This window comes from Mustela nigripes, chromosome 2 (genome assembly GCF_022355385.1).
Source record: "Mustela nigripes isolate SB6536 chromosome 2, MUSNIG.SB6536, whole genome shotgun sequence".
In the NCBI taxonomy this organism is placed as follows: domain Eukaryota; kingdom Metazoa; phylum Chordata; class Mammalia; order Carnivora; family Mustelidae; genus Mustela; species Mustela nigripes.
Genome location: NC_081558.1, coordinates 2,961,629 through 2,980,171, shown reverse-complemented (window position 1 = coordinate 2,980,171; position 18,543 = coordinate 2,961,629). Strand labels below are relative to the sequence as shown.

Genomic DNA, 18,543 nt, shown 5'->3' with positions numbered 1-18,543 from the left:
AAGCCCCGCCCACTCGGCCACACCTGCCACCTGACCCTATAGGAAAGACCCATTTCACAGCCAGGAAAGCTGAGGTCCAGAGAGGTCGGGGGCACGCTCAGTGCCAGCCAGCCCCAAAGAACCATCAGCAAGGCCTGGCCAGTGATTGACTTTTATTAGGAGGTGAGGTAGGGACGAGGGCCCGCCCTGGTGCCCCCTCCCCCCCATCAGGAGTTAAGGCTCCAAGCAGCAAGTGAGACGAGGGTGGCGGTTGCAACAACCAAGGCCTGGGCGGCTGGGCAAGGGGCTTCCCCAAACTCAGCCGGGCTGGGCGGGCGCTCCCGTGGCCTAGGTGAGGCTGGTGTTGGAGCTGCTGGTGGCACTGCCCCGCTTCTGCAAACAGCGCACAGAGCTGGGGACCTGTAGGCCTGTGGTCACCTGGAAGCTGCCGCACCACACCTGGGGACCGGGGACCCGGGACCGGTGAGCCGCAGGGGCAGGCTCAGGCGCCGTAGAGCCGGCCCCGGCCCCACCCCTGCCCACCCCCCCCCCAGCCGCTGAACCGTTCTCACTGTGAAAGCGGGCAGCAGGGGCTGCGTGAACTTGGCCTTGAAGGTGTGCAGCAGCTGTTTGGTTCGGGCGTTGTAGAAGGACAGGAGGCCTGGGGTGGAGGGAGAGCGACGGGGTTGGGGTGGGGGCGCAGGGAGAGGGGCTCGCGGCCGAGGGCGGGCGGGGAGAGGGGGCTCGGGGTCACCTTGGTGGAAGTCGCAGTGCACACCCAGGCAGTCGGGCACGGGGGGCTCCAGCACCTTGGCCTTGTTGGCGTGCTTGGCGGTGAAGCTGACCTGCAGCCAGTTGTTGACGTGGAGGCACCAGGACGCGGCCGTCTTGCCCAGCTGCTCGAAGCGGCCCAGGCTGCGGTACGCCACCCCCACGCCAAACGCCTTGCTGTCCGGCTCATAGCGCACCTCCCAGTAATGCTCCCCACCGTCGATCAGCGTGTCCCCTGGTGGGGGGGCGGTGGGCAGCGGGGGCCGGTGGAGTCGGGTACCAGAGGCCCTTCCACAAAGGGGTGGTCACCCAGGTACTCCCCAGGCCCCAGCGCTTCCCTCCAGATACTCCTCAGTTCCTAGCTATTCCTCCTGGGGAGTCTCCAGGCTGCATCCACTCCCTCTAGATAGTCAGAAAGCCCAGATACTCTCCAAGCCTCAACTAATCCTTTCAGATTCTCTGCAGACCCAAGCTACTCCTTTCAGATGCTTTCAGAAACTTCCTCCAGTTCCTCCTCATGTTCAGCTACTCCTCAGTCCTTCCAGCGACTAGATGATCCCCAGACCCTTGCTTCCGGCCAACTCCCCAGTACTTCCACAGGCCTCACATCCTCCCGGAGTGCAAAGCTCCCTCGCACTCTGGGACACTTTCCTAACACTTTCCAGACTCTGCCCAGGCCCCCAGCTCCTGTCCATCTCCCAGCTCAGCTCCTCCACAGATGTGGGGCTTGTCCCTGCGTACGTTTCTTCCCCGGGCCTGCTCCTTCCCGACCTCAGCTACTCTCCCAACCACAACTAGGCGAGGCTTTCCCCTCTGAAGTCTCGGTCACCTGGCACACCGCCCCCCTCCGCCCCTTCCCCTGCTTCTTCCTCTAACCCCAGATCTAGCCAAGAATGGCAACCATTCCTTCCAGCTACTTCGCAGATCTCAGGCACTCCACAAACCCCAGGACCCATGCCCCCTGCGCCCCGGGCTGATCTCCAGGCCAGAGCCTACATAAGCTCTGCTCCCCACCCCCAGAAAGCCCACACCCCCCAAACCCCGCACTCCTCCACCACCCCAAGCAACACATTATTGGAACCATTTCCAGAAAGCTTTGGGGGTGGCTACCTCAGTTTCCCCACCCAAAGGGGTTCTCTCCCACGACCCACCATCAGGGCCCTGCCCAGAGTGTCCCTTCTGTCCTCCTGTCTCCGCCCCTCCTTACCCAGCACCGTGTAGGACTCGGCAGTGAAGCGGTCCCGACCCCCACGACCCGAAGGCATCCTCTTGGGGGATGGCACACCTCTGTGAGGGGCGGGGAGGGGAAGGCTCAGTTCGGGCCTCACTGCTCCCGAGGAGGGTTTCCCTGGCCCGCCCAGCCACCATGGTCTTCTCAGTCCTCCACGGGGTTTGGTTCTCTCACTCTGAGTCCTGCATATCGTGCCCTTCCTCGTGGGGAAAACCTTTCAGGTGTCAAAACCCAATTAAAAGCCTCTTCTCCCTTCATTTACTCTTGGGGCTCCCCTAGCTCCGTGTGCCTCCTTCCACCCCAGCCTCGACCATGCTGGACCTTGGGCGTCCGTGTCCAGCTCGCTGTCCTCCAGCAGACACTCGGGGAGGGCAGGAGAGGGCAGGCTACCTGGCTGGGGAGTTGACGGGAGATGCCGTCCGCCCCTTGCCATCTTTCTCGCGAGCCTTGATGTCCTGGACCTTCCCGCCCATGGCGTCCCACTCCACGGAGAGGTCCTCCACGCGCAGGTTCTGGTGAGATGTGGACGCATCCAGGCGGAACATGAACGCTGGGGCCGGGCAGACGCGGGAGTCACAGAGATGGGGAAACCCGGAGAGACACAGAGAGACAGAGAGACAGACAGTGACCAAGACAGACTGTGACAGGGACAGAGAACAGAAAAAGACAACGGCGACAGAGACAAAGACAGAGAGAGGGTAACGGACGGACTCAGGGGCAGACAGACACAGACAGGACAGGCAGCAAGACACCAAGACAGACAGATGGGGAAGCGCGGAAGGGGCAGAGAGCGCAGCCAGGGGAGGGAAGGCTGAGAGTGTGTTGCCTAAAGTTCCCTTAGGTCTGAAGGTATTTCCAAATGGCTTGTGCTCTTTGCTTCTCTTGGGGATTAATCGCAGGAGAAGGGGCCGGGTCATACATAAGACAGTAGTTTAGGTGGACTGCAGAAGGACTGCCTATGAGGGCACGCAAAGGTCTTGCTGCAGGAAAGTAAGATCAGGTTTCACGACGGACATCCCACCCCCTTCTCTAAGAGCCCTTATCTTTTTTTTCCTTTCTTTTTTTTTTTTTTTTTTTTTTTTTTTTTGAGAAGAGAGAATGGGTGTGTGGGTTGAGGTGTGTGAGAGAGAGGGAAAGAGTATCAAAACCATACCGGCACAATGGGATCAACTGCAAAAGCAAAAAACGATAGCGGGTACATAGTAGACACTTGGACTGAGGAATCTACTGTGGACTACGTGCTGAGCTTCCTGGCAGCCAGAGCAAAAAGGGCCACAGAACCCTGATTAGAAGATTATCACTATACACCAGAACCTGGGGCCCTGGGGTGAGGGGCTATGGAATCACAGACAAGGTGGGGAGGGACAGTCACCTGGTGTCTCCAGGGTCACTGGCTCGGAGAACTCGCCTGCCACGGCCTTATTACAGGCCTTCACACGAAAATTCATGTATTTCATGTCAAACTTGAGACCTAAGACAAAGAGAGAGATCTCAAAGTTGTGTGTGCTTTGAGCAACTGGTTATAGGTCCCTGTGGCCCCAGTAATCCCACCACTCCTCAATCTAAGGACCACGTTGCAAAGGACATTTTATCCCTGAAAACCCCCCCTTGCCCTCATTCACCTGCAGGGCTATGGGTGACTCAGCTCCGCCTCCAACCCAGACTGGCCAATCAGAATGCTTTAGGAAGCAGTAATAGCAATTGGTTCAGGAATAGCACATGACCCAAACTGGCCAATAAGAATCTTCCCTGGGGCGTTGGGCTGGTATTTTAGGGAGCAGAGTCACTGTCTTGTCCGGGGTGGCTGGGGGAGGCTCCTCTTGGGAAAATTTCTCAGTGCATTTGCAGGTCCCTTCAGAGTACAGTCCCCAGATCCAACAAAGTGCAGGGAACAATGGTGAGCCAGTCATTTGCTGGAACCCCTGGATCTAGCCATGCCGGGTTAAAAATTTCCCCTACTTCTAGGATATGTCCCACACTCCCATCCACACTTTTTGTATTCATTTATTCCAGTCTTAAAAAATAAAAAGCAACTACCTAGTTGTCTTTAGTTATGTTTCCCCTCAAACTAAACCTCTTTCGAGAGCTCTCTTCATCCCTACCCCTCTCTGCTGCCTCGCCCCCTCTCCCTCCTCTGGCTTGGTCCGTCCCCACTTTTGTAGGATCTCCAGGCTGACCTTTCCTTCCGTCCTGGAACACTCTCTTTCCTTGGCAGCCAAGGCATTGTGTTGTCCTGGCTAGCTCCTCCATTTGTTCTCCCTAGGTCTCCTTTGTAGGCTCCTCCCTCCTTGACCCCCTTAAATGTCGGGGTGACTCAGTCTGGGGTCCTTACTCATCGCACTCTGCTCCCTGACCCCTCCTTGCCCTTCAGATACCATCCATCCACCACAACACCCACAGCCCAACCTGTAGCCCAAACCACATGTCCAGTTGCCTCCTGAGTGTTCCCCACGGGATGCCCATTCTCTGGCCATCCCAAACAGCACTCAGCGACCCCTGCTATTAAACCTCCCATAGCTCCCCTTGCCCTCCAGGTAAAGACCCCGTTCCTCCTCTCACTTCTCTAGTTAGGTGGCAAACATAACTAGTTCTAGACACAAAGTCTCAGTGCTCTGGCCTCTGAATCCTCGATCTGGTTGTCCTTCTGCTTGGAAGGCCGTTCTCCAGCCACGCCCTGCTCTTTCTGCCACCGCCTCCAGGCGCCCAGGACTATCTCCCCCTTCTTGGATCCCCTTCTCTGAGAGTTCAGCGCTTGGCTCAGCGACACCGTCTACTGCCCCCGCCCGCACCCCGAGCAAAGATTACTGACCAGAAGGCTCAGTTTTAGAAACCTGGAAGCCATCTGACTATGGTTGGTCTGGGCTCACAGCAGGTCTCGGTCTCCTATCTTGCAAACCGACCATCATATTCCCCGTCCTAAGCAGGGCTCACATGAGGATGGATGAGCACAGGCATGTAAGTTACAAACACTAAACCAAAACCCTCTTGACTGTCCAAGCGATCGAGATGGCAGCTGGGGTTCATATAACCTCGTGGGTTAGTTAACTAGGTGAGTGTCTTCGTCTGTACCACTCAGGACCACACCTTTTTGATGAATTCAACTTCCCGCCCAGGGGAATTCACTCGCTAGGAATTTTGTAGACTGCAAGAGGGTATGGCGAGGGGGTGATGCATCAGGAAGCCTGTGATACAGCAGCCCTCCGCCTTGATTGTGCTGGCAGTTATGGGAATTTGCACACGGGAGAAAACCGCATAGGGGAGAGATGACACACGCACACATGGATGACGGCGACTATATCACCAGGGAAATGTGGATTGACACCGCAGAACGTGCTCGTGTGGGTTCCTCGGTTTTGACATTGACTAGCGGTTACATGAGCCGCTAGTAGGGGTGAAAACCAGGTTCTCCACACACTATTCAGCCTGAAAAAGGAAGGAAATCCTGATCTTCCCTACAACACAGATGACCCCTGGGCACACCGCGCTCAGTGAAATAAGCCAGACACAAAAGAACAAACCCTGTTGGATTCTGCTCACATGAGGTACTTAAAGTAGTAAAAATCATGGGGACAGGAAGTAGATGGTGGGAGCCAGGGGCTGGAGAGTCAATGTTCCGTGGGGACAGAATTTCAGTTTTGCAAGATGGAAAGTGATGAAGACAGTATGATGGCTTTACAACATCATGCATGTACTTACTACTACCGAATTGGACACTTAAAAAACAGTTAAGATGTAAATTTTACGTTATATGTATTTTGTCATAATAAAAAAAATATATATCGGAAAAAAGTGGCGTATGTTTATTTTGATTCCCACACAAAGGACAGCCCCTCTTGCTGGCTGGTAGCTTTTCTTTCTTGCAATTAGCATGCTCATTATTAACCATGTATGCTAATTACAGATAAAGAACGGGCTGATTACAGCCCGAGAGCTATGGTGATAGTTATCTTGTCAGCAAGGCTCTCCCTGCCGCCGAGGATTTCCCTTGGCTCAGGACAGCTTCTGAAACTCATTAGAGGTCCCTGATTTTACCTTCTTCAGACCCTCCCCTCCAGCCTGGGGGATTCCCCCATGTGTTCTGCTCTCTTGCACCTGCCAAGGAAATCCCCAAACGCTGGCAGGATGCCAGCCCCAGGAGAGGAGGGATTTTCGTCCGCTTCGCTTCCTAACGCAAGGGCAGCCCCTGGTAGGCCACTGGCGCTCAGTTCGTGGAAATGAACAAATGCTGGGTCATAGCTGGGGAGGGAGGGGTTTGGAGAATGTCTTCTCCCTCTGGGCCTCAGTTCCCTCGTCTGTGAAATGCTGATGAGAAGCATGTCCGTTACACGTGGGTAAAACCTTTGACAAGCCCTCCGCGAACAGTGCGGGGCGAGCATCAATATCGGTTTCATTATAATTTCATTGTAATTACAACAGAGGCCCCCATTTGAAAGCAGAAAAGGGATCCTGGAATTCCTGAGCCACTCCGGGATGGGGGTGTGTGTGGGGGTGTCAGCCGCAGCCCGGAGCTGCCCTTACCGGTCAGGGTGTACTCCGTCTGCCGGATGCCCTCGATGACCATCCAGGGCTGCTCCTCCTTGAGGCGGGGCGGGCCCTCGAAGTTGGTCCGCCGGTATTCCAGCACGTAGTGGTCAATCTTGCTGTCCTCGTCCGGCATGCGCCACACCAATGTCACACAGTTGTCTGCCACCAGGGACTCGGCCAGGTCAATCACAGGAGCGCTGGGCACTGTCCAGGACAGAGGGAAGGCGGGATGGTGGAGGGGGCGGGGAGGCTCTCGGTCAGTGTAGGAGTGTGGCCTTCATGGGACTCCACCCCCTAGTGGGTGGGACTTTTCAGGGCTCAGCCACTGAGGGCGGGCTTCCTTGTGGCTCCACCCACAGGGGCAAGGGATGCTCAGGGCTCCACCCCCAGGGCCAGTGCCTCCAAGGTTCCAATCCCAGGCTTACTCCCGCCTTTCTCAGTGTACCACCTTTGCCCTGAAAGCCAGGCCCCGCGAAAGTTCCCTTCTCACCAGGCAGGAACTTGAGTGCCTGCAGCATCCTCCGCTCCTGCGCGAAGTCCACCATGAGGTGACTCATGTTGTCGCTGACCTTGGCCTTCAATGACAGCCGGAAGGCAGGGGCCATTGTCACCCTGCGGGGAAGAAGGTGGAGGCAGCCTGCTGGCAGGCATCTCAAGGGGGTCCAGGCCCGATTCTCGGAAGTGTGTGGGAGACCCACTCCCCTCGTTCTGGTCCAGTGCTCTGGGCCCAGAGACCCTCACCTGGGCGTCCCCACCTTCACACCAGGGGCGGGGCACTGGGGTGGGAACCAGATCCCAGGATCTTACCCATCTTTGATTTGCTTGGCAGCCTAGAAAAAGCGACAGAATAAAATTCAAAGAGTTTTCTTGAGTGAATCAGGACGCTGATACACAGACAGGAAGACGGAGGCCCAGGGTGGCAGCCACTAGCCAAAGTCCCCTATCACGGGGGTAGAAACACTTGGCCATGCCCCAAAGGGACGGGGGCAAAGACAGGCTCCTACCCCCCCCCCCCCCCCCCCCCGGCCCCCTGCCCCCTTTTTTCCGCTGGCCAACTTGGCAAATCACAACACAGGATGCCCAGTGAAGTCTTCCTTTCTGATAAACAAAATGATTTTTTAGTGTAAATATGTCCCATTCATGTGCTAACACTGCATGGGACATATTATACTAAAAAACGATACATTGTTAGGGGCGCCTGGGTGGCTCAGTTGATGGATCTTCCGACTCTTGGTTTCCGCTCAGGTCATGATCTCAGGGTTGTGTCCAGCCCCACAATGGGCTCCACGCTCAGTGTGGAGTCTGCTGGTCCCTCTCCCCCTCCGGTCTTCCCCCTGCCCTCTCTCACTCTCTAAATAAATAAATAAAATCTTTTTTAAAAATTTGCTAAATTTGAATTTCAGATGCACAATAAATTTTTTAGTATCAATATGTTCCACGCAACGTCTGGAAATACTTACACTCAACGTTTGCATGGGATCTGCTTACACTAAATGAATTATTCCTTGTTAAATCTAGAATTCAGATCAACCACAAATCATCTTTCAGCATAAGGATGCCCCATGATCTCCTTGGGACATACGTACACTAAATGTTGTAGGGGTCATACTTACACTTAAAAAAAAAAAAATCACTTGGGGTTGATCTGAAATGAAAAAATGTAACCGGGTATCCTGTATTTGAGGGCACATCCCTACCAGTCCAGCTCCTGAGGGGCCCACCTGAGGGAAGTCGTTGCCGTCCGTGGCCTGCAGGGTCTGGTTGGCAGTCTCCAGAAGCTCCTCTGAGCTCTCCAGGGCCCGAGTGCAGGCGGCCAGCTGGTTCTGGGAGTGGCACATCACGGAGGGAAGAGACACCTCACTGCATGGCATCAAACCCTTTGGGGCTCCCCAATGCCTTTGGGATTCAGAGACCCTGGCCTTTCTCCAGCTCCACGTGGGGGGGGGTGGGGGGGGGAAGAGAAATGCGGCATCCCTCCTGGTAGCACTCCAGAATCACCTGGGGATCCCTTTCTTTAACTGGGAATCTCTCTTTTTAAAACTCACATGTCCGGGCCACACCTGAGCCCTGGGGCCCCCAGTTCTCCTGGGATTGAGGATCTGATGTTAGGAAGTTGTCCAGGATGTTCTGAGGCAGCCCCAGTGCCTGGGTCTAGAGTCCAAGACCCCCGGAGCTGTGGGGTTTGGGGTTGTGGCTGGGGGAGGGGGGCAGCATTTTGCAAGAGGCGATGTTGCCAGATCTGGGGGACCCATGGGAAGGGCTGAGAAATTGGAGGTGCTGGGTGAGGCCTGGAGAGAGGGAGCAGCCAGACATGGGGGTGGGGCTCTGGTGACAGAGAAGCAGTGGGGGCAGGAGGTGGGAGAAACAGAGATCAAAGGGAGCAGGTGTGGGCGGGGACTGATGGGTCAAGGCCAGGGAGGGGCCGAGAAGAGACCAAGAAAAAGAGGCGGTGAGGCCAATACCCCTGGGCTGTCTGGTTCTGGACACCGGAGACCCTTGGGGGTCTCTCCAAGACGCAGGGTAGGAAGACGAGCAGGTTTGGTGGCAGACACGGAAGCCATATGGGCTCTGCTGAGTCTGAGGGGTGCCGTGGGGAATCGGGCCTGGGGTGGGGTCTGGGGGGCCCCCACACACCTGCAGTTCATAGGTGCGGCTGGCGCGGTCCTGCTTTATCTTCATGAGCATGCCCTCCTTCAGCTCCTCCAGGAGGGAAAAGAGGGACTGGAACTCGGCCTCCAGGTCCTCCTGCACCTTGGTGGAGTTTGCCTTAGAGAGACGTTGCGGGGGTCAGCCGGCCCAGAGGTGGCCAAAGCCCATGCTCGGATGGGGAAACTGAGGCCTGGATACCGAAGCCAGGCCACGTGGGACGGGCAACAGCAGGAACAGGCCAACTCCTCCGGCTGCCTCCCCCCACCCTCCCTTCCACCCGCCTGGCCAAGAGGTCCCCACTGCCTTCCATCCCTCCCCCTACAGGCGTCAGCCTCACCTCCACGTTCAGCAGCATCTGCTTGAGGGAGTAGATGAAGCTCTGAATCTCTTCATTCTTCACAGCCAGGGTAGTAATGATCTTCCGCAGGGCCTCCTGCCGCCACGGGAAGCACGCACACAGGCAGGGCTGGTAAGCCCCCCTCGGCCAGGCCGGGCTCCCCCACCAGGGGCTCCCCACCTGCCTTCCTGGGGTCCAGGAGATGCGGGAGCCACTGTGCCGGTGAGCTCAGGCACCCGCCACGAGGCAGACCCTGGCAAAGCTCTGGCCGCGTGTTCCCTCCCCTAGCAGATGGGCACTGCAAGCAAGCCCGTTTTACAGCGCAGGAAACTGAGGCTCCAAAGGAGCCTCTGGGGAAGGGGCAGACCCTGGCCCTGAGCCAGCTCCGTCTCCGCACAAAGCCTTCAACCTCGTACCTATCCGAGGGCGGGGCATGGGGTGAGGGGCTCCGTGGGGAAAGAAAACCCCAGAGCAAAATCATGCCTGTAGAAAATGGGCTAACCTGGGGAAGGCGATACCTGGGGAACGGGGGTTAGCGAGAAGGAAAGAGGAACCTGGAGAACGGGGTGCCTGAGAGCCCAGGTAACCGGGCAGGGGGAGAACGAGTTCTGGGTGAGGGGACGCCTGGAGAGAAGGAAGCCGCGTGGGAGGATCCTGCTGGGGCCTGGAGCCCTGTCCCAGGCCTCGGAGGGGTCGCATTCCTGGGGATGCAGGGTCGGTGAGACCACCAGTGCTGAGCTAGAGGGGTGTTCACCCGGGCGGGGCGGGGCAGAGCCCGGACACCTGGTCCGCAGTCCGGATGGAAGGCGTGGGGGATGGGTCAAGGCTGGGGCCGGGATTCTGGGCGCTGGTGCCGGGCATGGAAGGGATCCCGTCTGGATCCCGGCCAAGATGAGGAGAGGTCGGGGTGACGGCTGGGGGGGGGGTGCTGCGTCCCGAATTAGGGGGCTAGATCCGGGCGGGGGTGGGGCCTCCGCCGCAAAGCAGCTGCGGGGGTTGGGGGGGCGCTGCGGCATCACCTGGTCCCCTCCCCCTTGTCCACCCCCACCGGGGGCCCCGCCCCGCCCCGCCCCGGTCCTACCCTCTGGTCCTCCATGGCTTCAGCCCAGGTCGTCCCCGGCCCGGCCCGCGGGCCCCTCTCGCGCTCTTCTAGTCCTCAAGCTGCCTTTGCCGCGACCACGAGCCAATGGCCCGCCGAGCCCTGCCCGCCGCCGCCGCCGCCGCCGCCGCCGCGCCCCCCGTCAGCGCTCCATCACTGGCCGCAGTGCGCACGCGCGACCCCCGCGGCAGGCTGGGAAACGTAGTCCCGCGCTGTGCTCCCTGAGAGCCGGGACCCCCAGAGCCTGGGGCCTGCCAGGCGGCTTTGGTAGTGATGACTGAGCTGCGGAGAGCAGGGGGCTGGGAAGCAGGTTGCCTGCGTTCGACCGCCGGCCCTGCTGTGTGACCTCAAGCCCATCCCCAGTCCTCCTGATGCCCAAGCCTATCCACTCTTGCCCCCGTGCCATTTCGCGCCCGCTCCTCTAACCCGAACTCCATACACGCTCCCCACCGCCTCACCCACCCGACCCCTGTCATGAGCTCACACGCCTTGCATTCTCTCCTAGCGTTTACATTTTGCCGGAGCAGATGTTCAGCCTCCAATGACTTCTTTCTCTCCCCAAGGCACAACTGAACTCCTGTACATCCCACAAAGCCCCAGGCTCTCTTATCTCCTCCAGAAGCTTCTCTGTCTGACCAGAAGCCACAGGTCTCTGAATGTCTGTGTCGGGCTGGGTCTTCCCTGTCAGCCTGGGGTCAGATCTTTCCAGGATCGCCAGCATTGCCTCTCTGCAAACCGTGGCGGAAGGATGGAGTTTGAGAGGAAAGTCAGCTGGCGGGAAGAGGTGGCCTGGGCCGGGGAGGCTGGGAAGCTCTGTGTGTCTGCTGGGGCTGTGTGGGCAGAGTGTCAAGGCAGACAGAGGTCATCCTGTGGTTGGTAGGAACAACACTGTCCCAGAGCACATGGGCCCTCTTCTTTTTGGGTGAGAAAAGAGGTCACGTGATTGCGGTGACACACTGAGGCCTGAAGTCACCTCCTCCCAGCCGCTGGGGAACTGATGGAGGGTTGGCGGAAATTCCAGGGCCTATGAGCCCCCTCAACTGGGCCCCCAAACTCCTCTGCAATCTGTGGGGACAGGGGAAGCCCCCATACCTGTTGTGGGACCTGAAGCCATCAGTGCGAATCTACTCTGAACCTTAAAGGAGGACGCTTTGGGGACCAAATACTGGAAGCCAGGATTCTGATCTTCAGTCCAAGCTCAGGACTCCGCTCCCCGCTCCCGGTCCCCACACCTGCATTCCCTAAACTCCCGATGTGCATCCCATTCCCAGCTCAGGTGTGTTTATTTATTTATTTTTTTATTTTTTTAAAGATTTTATTTATTGGGGCGCCTGGGTGGCTCAGCAGGTAAGCGTCTGCCTTCGGCTCAGGTCATGATCCCAGGGTGCTGGGGATCGAGCCCCGCATCGGGCTCTCTGCTCGGCGGGGAGCCTGCTCCCCCCCCCCTCTCTGCCTGCCTCTCTGCCTACTTGTGATTTCTCTGTGTCAAATAAAGAAATAACCTTTTTTAAAAAAAGGTTTTATTTATTTATTTATTTGACAGAGAGAGAGAGAGAGAGAGCACAAGCAGAGGGAGCAGCAGGCAGGGGGAGAGGGAGAAGCAGGGAGCCTGATGCGGGGCTCGATCCCAGCACCTGGGATCATGACCTGACGGGACGGCAGCCGCTTAACTGACCGAGCCACTCGGGGGCCCTCAGGTGTGTTTGAATAGCATCTCCCAGAAAGATTTTCTCTCACTGGAATGCATTATCCCATTTATGTACACATACTGCCTTTCAGATTAAAAAAAAAAAAAAAAAAGCAAAAATGAAAAATCTTTAGGGAAACCCAGGCACCTGAGGAGAGGAAGTGGGGCTCTAAGCAGGTTTAGTTACTAGACCTCTGGCCTGGGTGTCACATCTGCATCCGTGACGGGGGTGGAGCTTGTGGCAGGAAGTCTGTCACTTAGGATTGGGGGGGGCGTGGGGGAGATGGGGTGGGGTAGGACGCCAGCCAGGAGAGGGGTGCCTGGTGGGCCAGGAATGGAGTCCCTGGGCACAGCGCTGGTCCTCCTGGTGCAGTTCTGGGGTGAGTACTTGCCCCCCCGCCCGCCAGAGTCCCTCCTGTTGCCCATCATCTCAGCAGCCTGCCCCCTGGTTCTGAGCCCCTGGAAACGAAACTGTGCTTTGCTGAACAGGGCCTGCTTCTCTCTGATACTCAGAAGCTTGCGAGGGTTGAAGGTTGTAGCAGGATACTCGGAGCTGGTCCGTAGAGTAGAACTCACACCAGCACCTCCACGCCAGGCTTGCGTGAGCTGGTGCCGCTGGCGTCTTTTTTCTCCCTCCACGGCATTCCCTTTCTCACGTTTGGGCGGCCTGCTCGATTTTCTTTGCTTGCCTGCTTGCTTCCTTCCTTCCTTTTTTTTTTTTTTAATATTTTATTTATTTATTTATTTGACAGAGAGCACGAGCGGAGTGGCAGGCAGAGGGAGAGGGAGAAGCAGGCTTTCTGCTGAGCAGGGAGCCCGATGCGAGGCTCCATCTCAGGACCTTAGGATCATGACCTGAGCCGAAGGCAGAGGCTTAAGTGACTGAGCCACCCACGCGCCCTGTCTTCCTTCCTTCTCTCTTTCTCTCTCTGTCTCTGTCTCTGTCTCTCTCTTTCCTTTTTTTTTTTCTGACACACCAAGCTCAGTCCCACCTCTGGGCCCGCGCACCTGCTGTTCCCTCCGCCTGGATCTCACCTCTCCAGAATCAGGAGAGATCGCATCTCAGATGCCAGCATCTTGAGCCAAACGCACCCCTTCTGGGGGCTCCAACAGACACCTCAACATCTCAGGGGGCCCAGAGCAAACTTTTCTTCTACTCCAGCCCTGGTCTTCTGTCAGGGTCCTCCATATCGGCCCAAAGCCACTGCCATTCACATGGTCCCTGAGGCTGAAACCTTGGGAATCTGCTACTGACCGTCTTTCCCTCTCGCAATCCATTCTGCTGTTGATTGCTTTTTTCCAGGGTTCAGTCTTCCTATGCTCCTGGCCCTCATCCCCCAGCCACCCTGCCCCCCCCCCCCCCCCCCCAGTCTGTTCTTACCGTAGCAGTCATGGTGATCTTTTTTAAAACTTAAATCGGGGGCCGGCTGGCTGGCTCAGTTGGTTGAGTGTCCGACTCCTGATCTCAGCTCTGGACATGATCTCAGGGTCATGGGATCCTGACATGGGGACCTGAGTTCAGTGTGTGCGCGTGCAGGGGTGTCTGCTCGAAATTCCCCCTTCCCCTGCTGTTCCCCCTGCTTGCATGCTCTCTTTCTCTCTGTCTCTCTCAAATAAATAAAACATCGGGCTCCCTGCTCAGTGGGGAGACTGCTTCTCCCTCTGCCTCTACTGCTCCCTCTGCTTGTGCTCTTCACGCTCTCTGCCAAAGAAATAGATAAAATCTTTAAAAAGAAGAAGAAGAAGAAGGAGAGGACTTTGAGGCTCAGATCATGTAGCGTCAGCACTGTGGGCTGGGCTCAGGAGGGGGGTAAGTCACATACACACACACACACACACACACACACACACGCACACGACAGCCTTACTCTCTTGTATCCCCTCGTCCTGCAAGGAGCCACAGGCCTGAGAGTGCAGCAGGAGCCCGAGTGGCTGCGGGCGACTCCGGGCAGCCGGGTGACCTTGGCCTGCCAAGTGCTCCAGTCCCAAGTCTGGGAGCGGCTCCGTGTTGTGTGGGTCAAGGACAGCGTGCCCCTGTGTGAGCCGCACATCACCAACGGCAGCCTCAGCCTGGAGGCCTGTGGGCCCCGGGGACAACTTTCCTGGACGCCACCTGGCAATCTCACCCTGCGGCTGGACCACGTGAGCCCCAAGGACAGCGGGGACTACGTGTGCTCGGTGGCCGTGGAGATTCCCAGCCTGAACCAGAAGCAGGGCAACGGCACGCTGCTCCTGGTGGAGAAAGGTATGGGGGCCCCTGGAGGGAAGAAGCGATCTTCAGGCTCTAGACTCTCCAAGTCCTAGGAACATAAACTCTAAATTCTTCCACCGGGATTCTTAGAGATTCTTAAGAGATCCTGCAAAGTCAAGAACATCCAATTCTAGACTCACAGAACCAAACACATGCTGAAACTTATAATTCGAGACCAGGACTCAGCAAACATTCTGGAAAGGGCCACAGAGTACCTACTTCCTGCTCTGGGTCCTGTGTTTGACCCCACTCTGCCGTTACAGTATGAAAGCCGCCCTAGACCGAACGGGCCCGAATGGGTGGGGCTAGGTTTCAATAAAACTTTATTTAAAAAAAACAAATAAACAAGCAGTGGGCCTCATTGGGTCCACAGGCTGTAGTTTGCTGAGCCTTCTTCCTGAACATCCTCTTGCACCACCACCTTGCTCAAGGAACCAGATTTCCTGCCTCACATCCCTTTCCCCCAACCAAGCCCACGCCTATTATCCTATCTTTTAGCAGCATAGACGTATTTCGCTGGCTTTGCGTGCTGCTTAAGGGAAATCACAGAGGGCATTCTTTTTTTGTGTCTGGCTTCCTTCATTCAACATTGACTTCTCCCCACTCAGCCAGAGGGTTCGTCCATCCCGGTCATGCAGCAACGGAATGTTCTTTTTTTTTTTTTTTTTAATATTTTGTTTATTTATTTGACAGACAGAGATCACAAGTAGGCAGAGAGGCAGGCAGAGAGAGAGGAGGAAGCAGGCTCCCCACCGAGCAGAGAGCCCGATGCGGGACTTGATCCCAGGACCCTGGGATCAGACCTGAGCTGAAGGCAGAGGCTTTAACCCACTGAGCCACCCAGGTGCCCCTGGAATGTTCTTCATCTTTGCTGTAGACCCACCGCCGTCCGTCCTCCAATCCAATTTCCCGTGACGGGCATTTGCACAGCTCCCAGTTGTTGGCAATCACGAATAAGGACGCTGTGAGCAGTTTTCAGCTGGTCATTGGCCAGTCTATGTACACATTTCTGTTGTGCCTCAGACTATTCTAGAACCTCTAACCATAAGACAGAATCGTGCAGATTTTGAATCCCAGCGGTGTAAAATTCTAGGCTCTTAAAACTACAACATTCTCAATGGGGAATCTTGCTCCTCAGGAGGCAAGAATTGGTTCTTGGGGAGCAATGAAAATTTTGCTTTTTTCTGTATAAAGTATAGATGTATGGACTGTACAAAAAGAGAGTCACACTATGTCTGTGGTACTAAAATGTCACGGGGAAACAAACTACGATTTTAAAAGTCTTTTGGGAGGAGGCGATAATGAAAAAAGGTTGAGAAACACTGACGTAAAGGAATAGAAGATTCTAGAGTCTTAGAATTGCAGAATCTTGAATATTTTCAGTAGGTTTTTAGACTGTTTCAGTTTCAGAGTGTGTAAGGACAGATAGTTCTGAGGTTCCTCAATGCATGAGACAGGACAGAGTGCCTCCCCGGTTCCTGGCCCAAAGAGGTGCCCATTGCTCTCTGGTTGGCAGTACCCTTCCACCGCCTGCCTCTAGGGCGGTGCGCCATGGCCGTCCTGCCTGCCCCCACCTTCCAGTAATGAGAGGACCAGTTAGCCGTTAGCAGAATCTGGTAGTGGAGGCACCAGGCTGTGCATTGTGGACATCTGCAGGGATGCGGGCAGGCGTGTGTCCAGCTCCACGCAGCTGGCTCTCCCCTCCCTCTGCCAACAGCTGCTTGGTAGTCCCCAGGGACCAATGCCAACTTTATTTTCTTTTTAAGATTTTATTTATTTATTCATGAGAGAGAGAGGCAGAAGCAGAGCGAGAAGCAAGCTCCCTGCCCAACGCAGGGGCTCGATCCCAGGACCCCAGGATCACAATCTGAGCTGAAGGCAGATGTTTAACCCACAGACTGAGCAACCCAGGCGCCCTGCCCCCCACCAACACCAACTTTAAAACATTCAAGATGAAGAGGTCAGGGCACTGGGCCTCATCTCAGGCACACCAGGAACCTTTGGCAGGAGTTTTTGTCAACTACACAGACCTGGAAACATGTCCCCACTCTGCTGTTCATTTGCTGTGTGACCTTGGGCAAGTAACTTGGCCCCTCTGTGCCTGTTTCCTTAGCTATGAGTTAGGTGGATTTGAAGTAATTATGTGAAGTAATTACACCGCTTATTACGGGGTCTGGAACATGATAAGTCCTCAGTAAACCTAAGTGACTATTTATGTCTCTTATCCTGGTTATTCAGCAAGACTCAAAAGTTCAGGGCTGTATAGCTTTTTCCTTCTATCTTTTCTTTTCTTTTCTTTTCCTTTCTTTCTTTTTCCTAAAGCAGCAAAGGAAAGGGGAGCTGAGGTGAGCAACACCCCTGTTCAAAGCAGGAGTTGTTGCTGCCTGGGTGTGGGACCCCAGGCAAGTGACTCAGGTGGAGACTCGGTTTCCTTGTACGAAAAATGGGCTGGACAGCAGAGCTGAGCTAAAAACAACAACAACAAAACAAAAAAAACAAAAACAAAACAAAACAAAAACCAGGAGCCCTCGAGATGGTGGATCCCATGACCAGGATCGGGTAGCTCCCGGTGGGAAGGATGGGGCTTATGGGGACCACAGGGCTTGTGATGGGAATGGTGGAACCTCTTATGGGGGTGATCGGGTTCGTGCAAGGATGGTGGAGCTCAGGATGAAAAGCATCCGTTCGGCGATTGTTCCACAAGGACCGAGCAAGGCAGAAATGGGCCGACTCGCTCATAGAAGAGGAAACAGGTCCAGGGGACACCTGCTCGGACTCAGGCAACATGGCAGGGGCGGAATCCTGACGTCCCTTGTGGGGTGGGGGGCTCTGGCCCAGAAGGGTGGAGGCTGGACTCGAAGGTGCCCCCGAGACACAGGCTTCTTCCCTGCAGATGGCGGGTCCCCGTACCAGACCTCCACCGACGCAGGTGAGCCCGCGCCCCGCCGCCCGCCCCGCCGCCCGCGCCCCGCCCCCCGTCAGACCGTCCCGAACTCCCCCTCCCCAGGACTCCCGGTGGCGCCGCTGGTGGCAGGGGGCGTGGCCGTGGCCGCCATCGCGCTGAGCGCCTGGGTGTGGGGCCGCTGTCGCAGCCGGCGCGAGGACTCAGGTGAGCGCTCAGGGGGCGGGGCGGGCGGCCGACGCGTTCCGCAGCCGCCCTGCCCCCGCGTGGCGGAGGCGGGAACTGCAGCGGCTTGACCGGGAGGGAGGGCGGGGGGGGCTGCGCGGGGCGGGCGGGAGGAGGGGAATAAATGGAGAAACGCTCCTGTTCGGCAGAAGCAGAGGTAGGCTGGGGAAAGCCAGGCTGTCTCAGGGCCTTTTCCCCTCAGCGTGTGTCCTCCCCCCCCCCCACCCTTGCCGCGCCTCCTCTCTCCGGGAACGTCCTCTACCAGCCCCGGGGGGCCCCAAAGAAAACTAAGGCGGGGCGTGCGGAGGGGACGGTGCTGGACATCCCCAGGGAGGACCAGAAGAGTCAGAGCTTCTCTCCCATCTCTTTCCCCCAGCCTCCTAGCCCCCAGCAGCGCCTGGCCCAGAAGACTTGCCCCAGCCCCAGGTCGAGTCACCCCGTATCTACTGCCCGCGTCTCCCCTGACGCACGCCCCTCGGGGCAGCAGAGGCCAGGAGGGCTCCTTGAAGTGGGAAGACGACTCGAAACCCCAGAAAAGACCCCCTCCCACCAACGGCCACGTGAAAATGTGACTGATTTCCCAAAGAGTCAGGGAGTCCCACAGCCCAGCCCAAGACCCCCTCCTCATTACTGTAACGCTGGCCCCCTCCCTCACCCCCGAAGCAATCAATAAAGGCTTATAAAGGAAAGCCAGATTTTGTGATGTTGGGGGTGTTAAAGATGTCTGAGGCGTCGTCTGGGGCTTCCGGAGCCCCAGGATGGCTGTGGGGGGGTCCACTGTGGCGAGGGGGCTCTGTAATGACTGGCCAGCTCCCTCCTATCTTTGGAGTGTCATGTCCAATTAGCAGAGAAGCGATGCCCCCAACTTCCACACAGCGCCTTGAGCTG

The 18,543-nt window shown here is 56.7% G+C and overlaps 2 protein-coding genes across 4 annotated transcripts; one reads left to right on the top strand and one right to left on the bottom strand.

The window, feature by feature from the left end:
* Nucleotides 1–144: 144 nt before the first annotated feature.
* FSD1 (fibronectin type III and SPRY domain containing 1) lies at nt 145–10,724 on the bottom strand. Its single transcript, XM_059387684.1, has 13 exons — nt 10,573–10,724; nt 9,492–9,587; nt 9,140–9,271; nt 8,227–8,328; nt 7,313–7,335; nt 6,996–7,117; nt 6,500–6,709; nt 3,354–3,452; nt 2,372–2,531; nt 1,958–2,037; nt 734–985; nt 552–640; nt 145–438 (listed from the first exon to the last, which is right to left on the bottom strand). Exons 1-13 carry the CDS (start codon nt 10,585–10,587, stop codon nt 328–330), a joined length of 1,491 nt encoding a protein of 496 aa, XP_059243667.1. The 5' UTR covers nt 10,588–10,724; the 3' UTR covers nt 145–327.
* Nucleotides 10,725–12,556: 1,832 nt separating this feature from the next.
* Nucleotides 12,557–18,327, top strand: TMIGD2 (transmembrane and immunoglobulin domain containing 2). 3 transcript variants are annotated; one of them, XM_059387681.1, is made up of 5 exons: nt 12,557–12,657; nt 14,172–14,522; nt 17,422–17,457; nt 17,536–17,637; nt 18,032–18,327. In XM_059387681.1, the coding sequence occupies exons 1-5, from the start codon at nt 12,561–12,563 to the stop codon at nt 18,037–18,039; spliced, it is 594 nt and encodes a 197-aa protein (XP_059243664.1). In that variant the 5' UTR covers nt 12,557–12,560; the 3' UTR covers nt 18,040–18,327. The 3 variants fall into 3 exon arrangements, with proteins under 3 accessions (XP_059243664.1, XP_059243665.1, XP_059243666.1); XM_059387682.1 differs by lacking the exon at nt 17,422–17,457; XM_059387683.1 differs by lacking the exon at nt 17,536–17,637.
* Nucleotides 18,328–18,543: the final 216 nt, after the last annotated feature.

What these genes read in the sequence shown, in the direction of transcription:
- FSD1 (XM_059387684.1), bottom strand. An exon ending in CGAGTCCTACACGGTGCTGG is followed by an intron (nt 986 to 1,957) that starts GTAAGGAGGGGC and finishes CCCCCCCACCAG; the next exon opens with GGGACACGCTGATCGACGGT. An exon ending in GCACTGCGACTTCCACCAAG is followed by an intron (nt 641 to 733) that starts GTGACCCCGAGC and finishes CCTCCACCCCAG; the next exon opens with GCCTCCTGTCCTTCTACAAC.
- TMIGD2 (XM_059387681.1), top strand. Translation starts at nt 12,561, where the DNA reads ATGGGGTGGGGTAGGACGCCAGCCAGGAGAGGGGTGCCTGGTGGGCCA. An exon ending in CCTCCTGGTGCAGTTCTGGG is followed by an intron (nt 12,658 to 14,171) that starts GTGAGTACTTGC and finishes TCGTCCTGCAAG; the next exon opens with GAGCCACAGGCCTGAGAGTG. An exon ending in CCAGACCTCCACCGACGCAG is followed by an intron (nt 17,458 to 17,535) that starts GTGAGCCCGCGC and finishes CCCCCTCCCCAG; the next exon opens with GACTCCCGGTGGCGCCGCTG.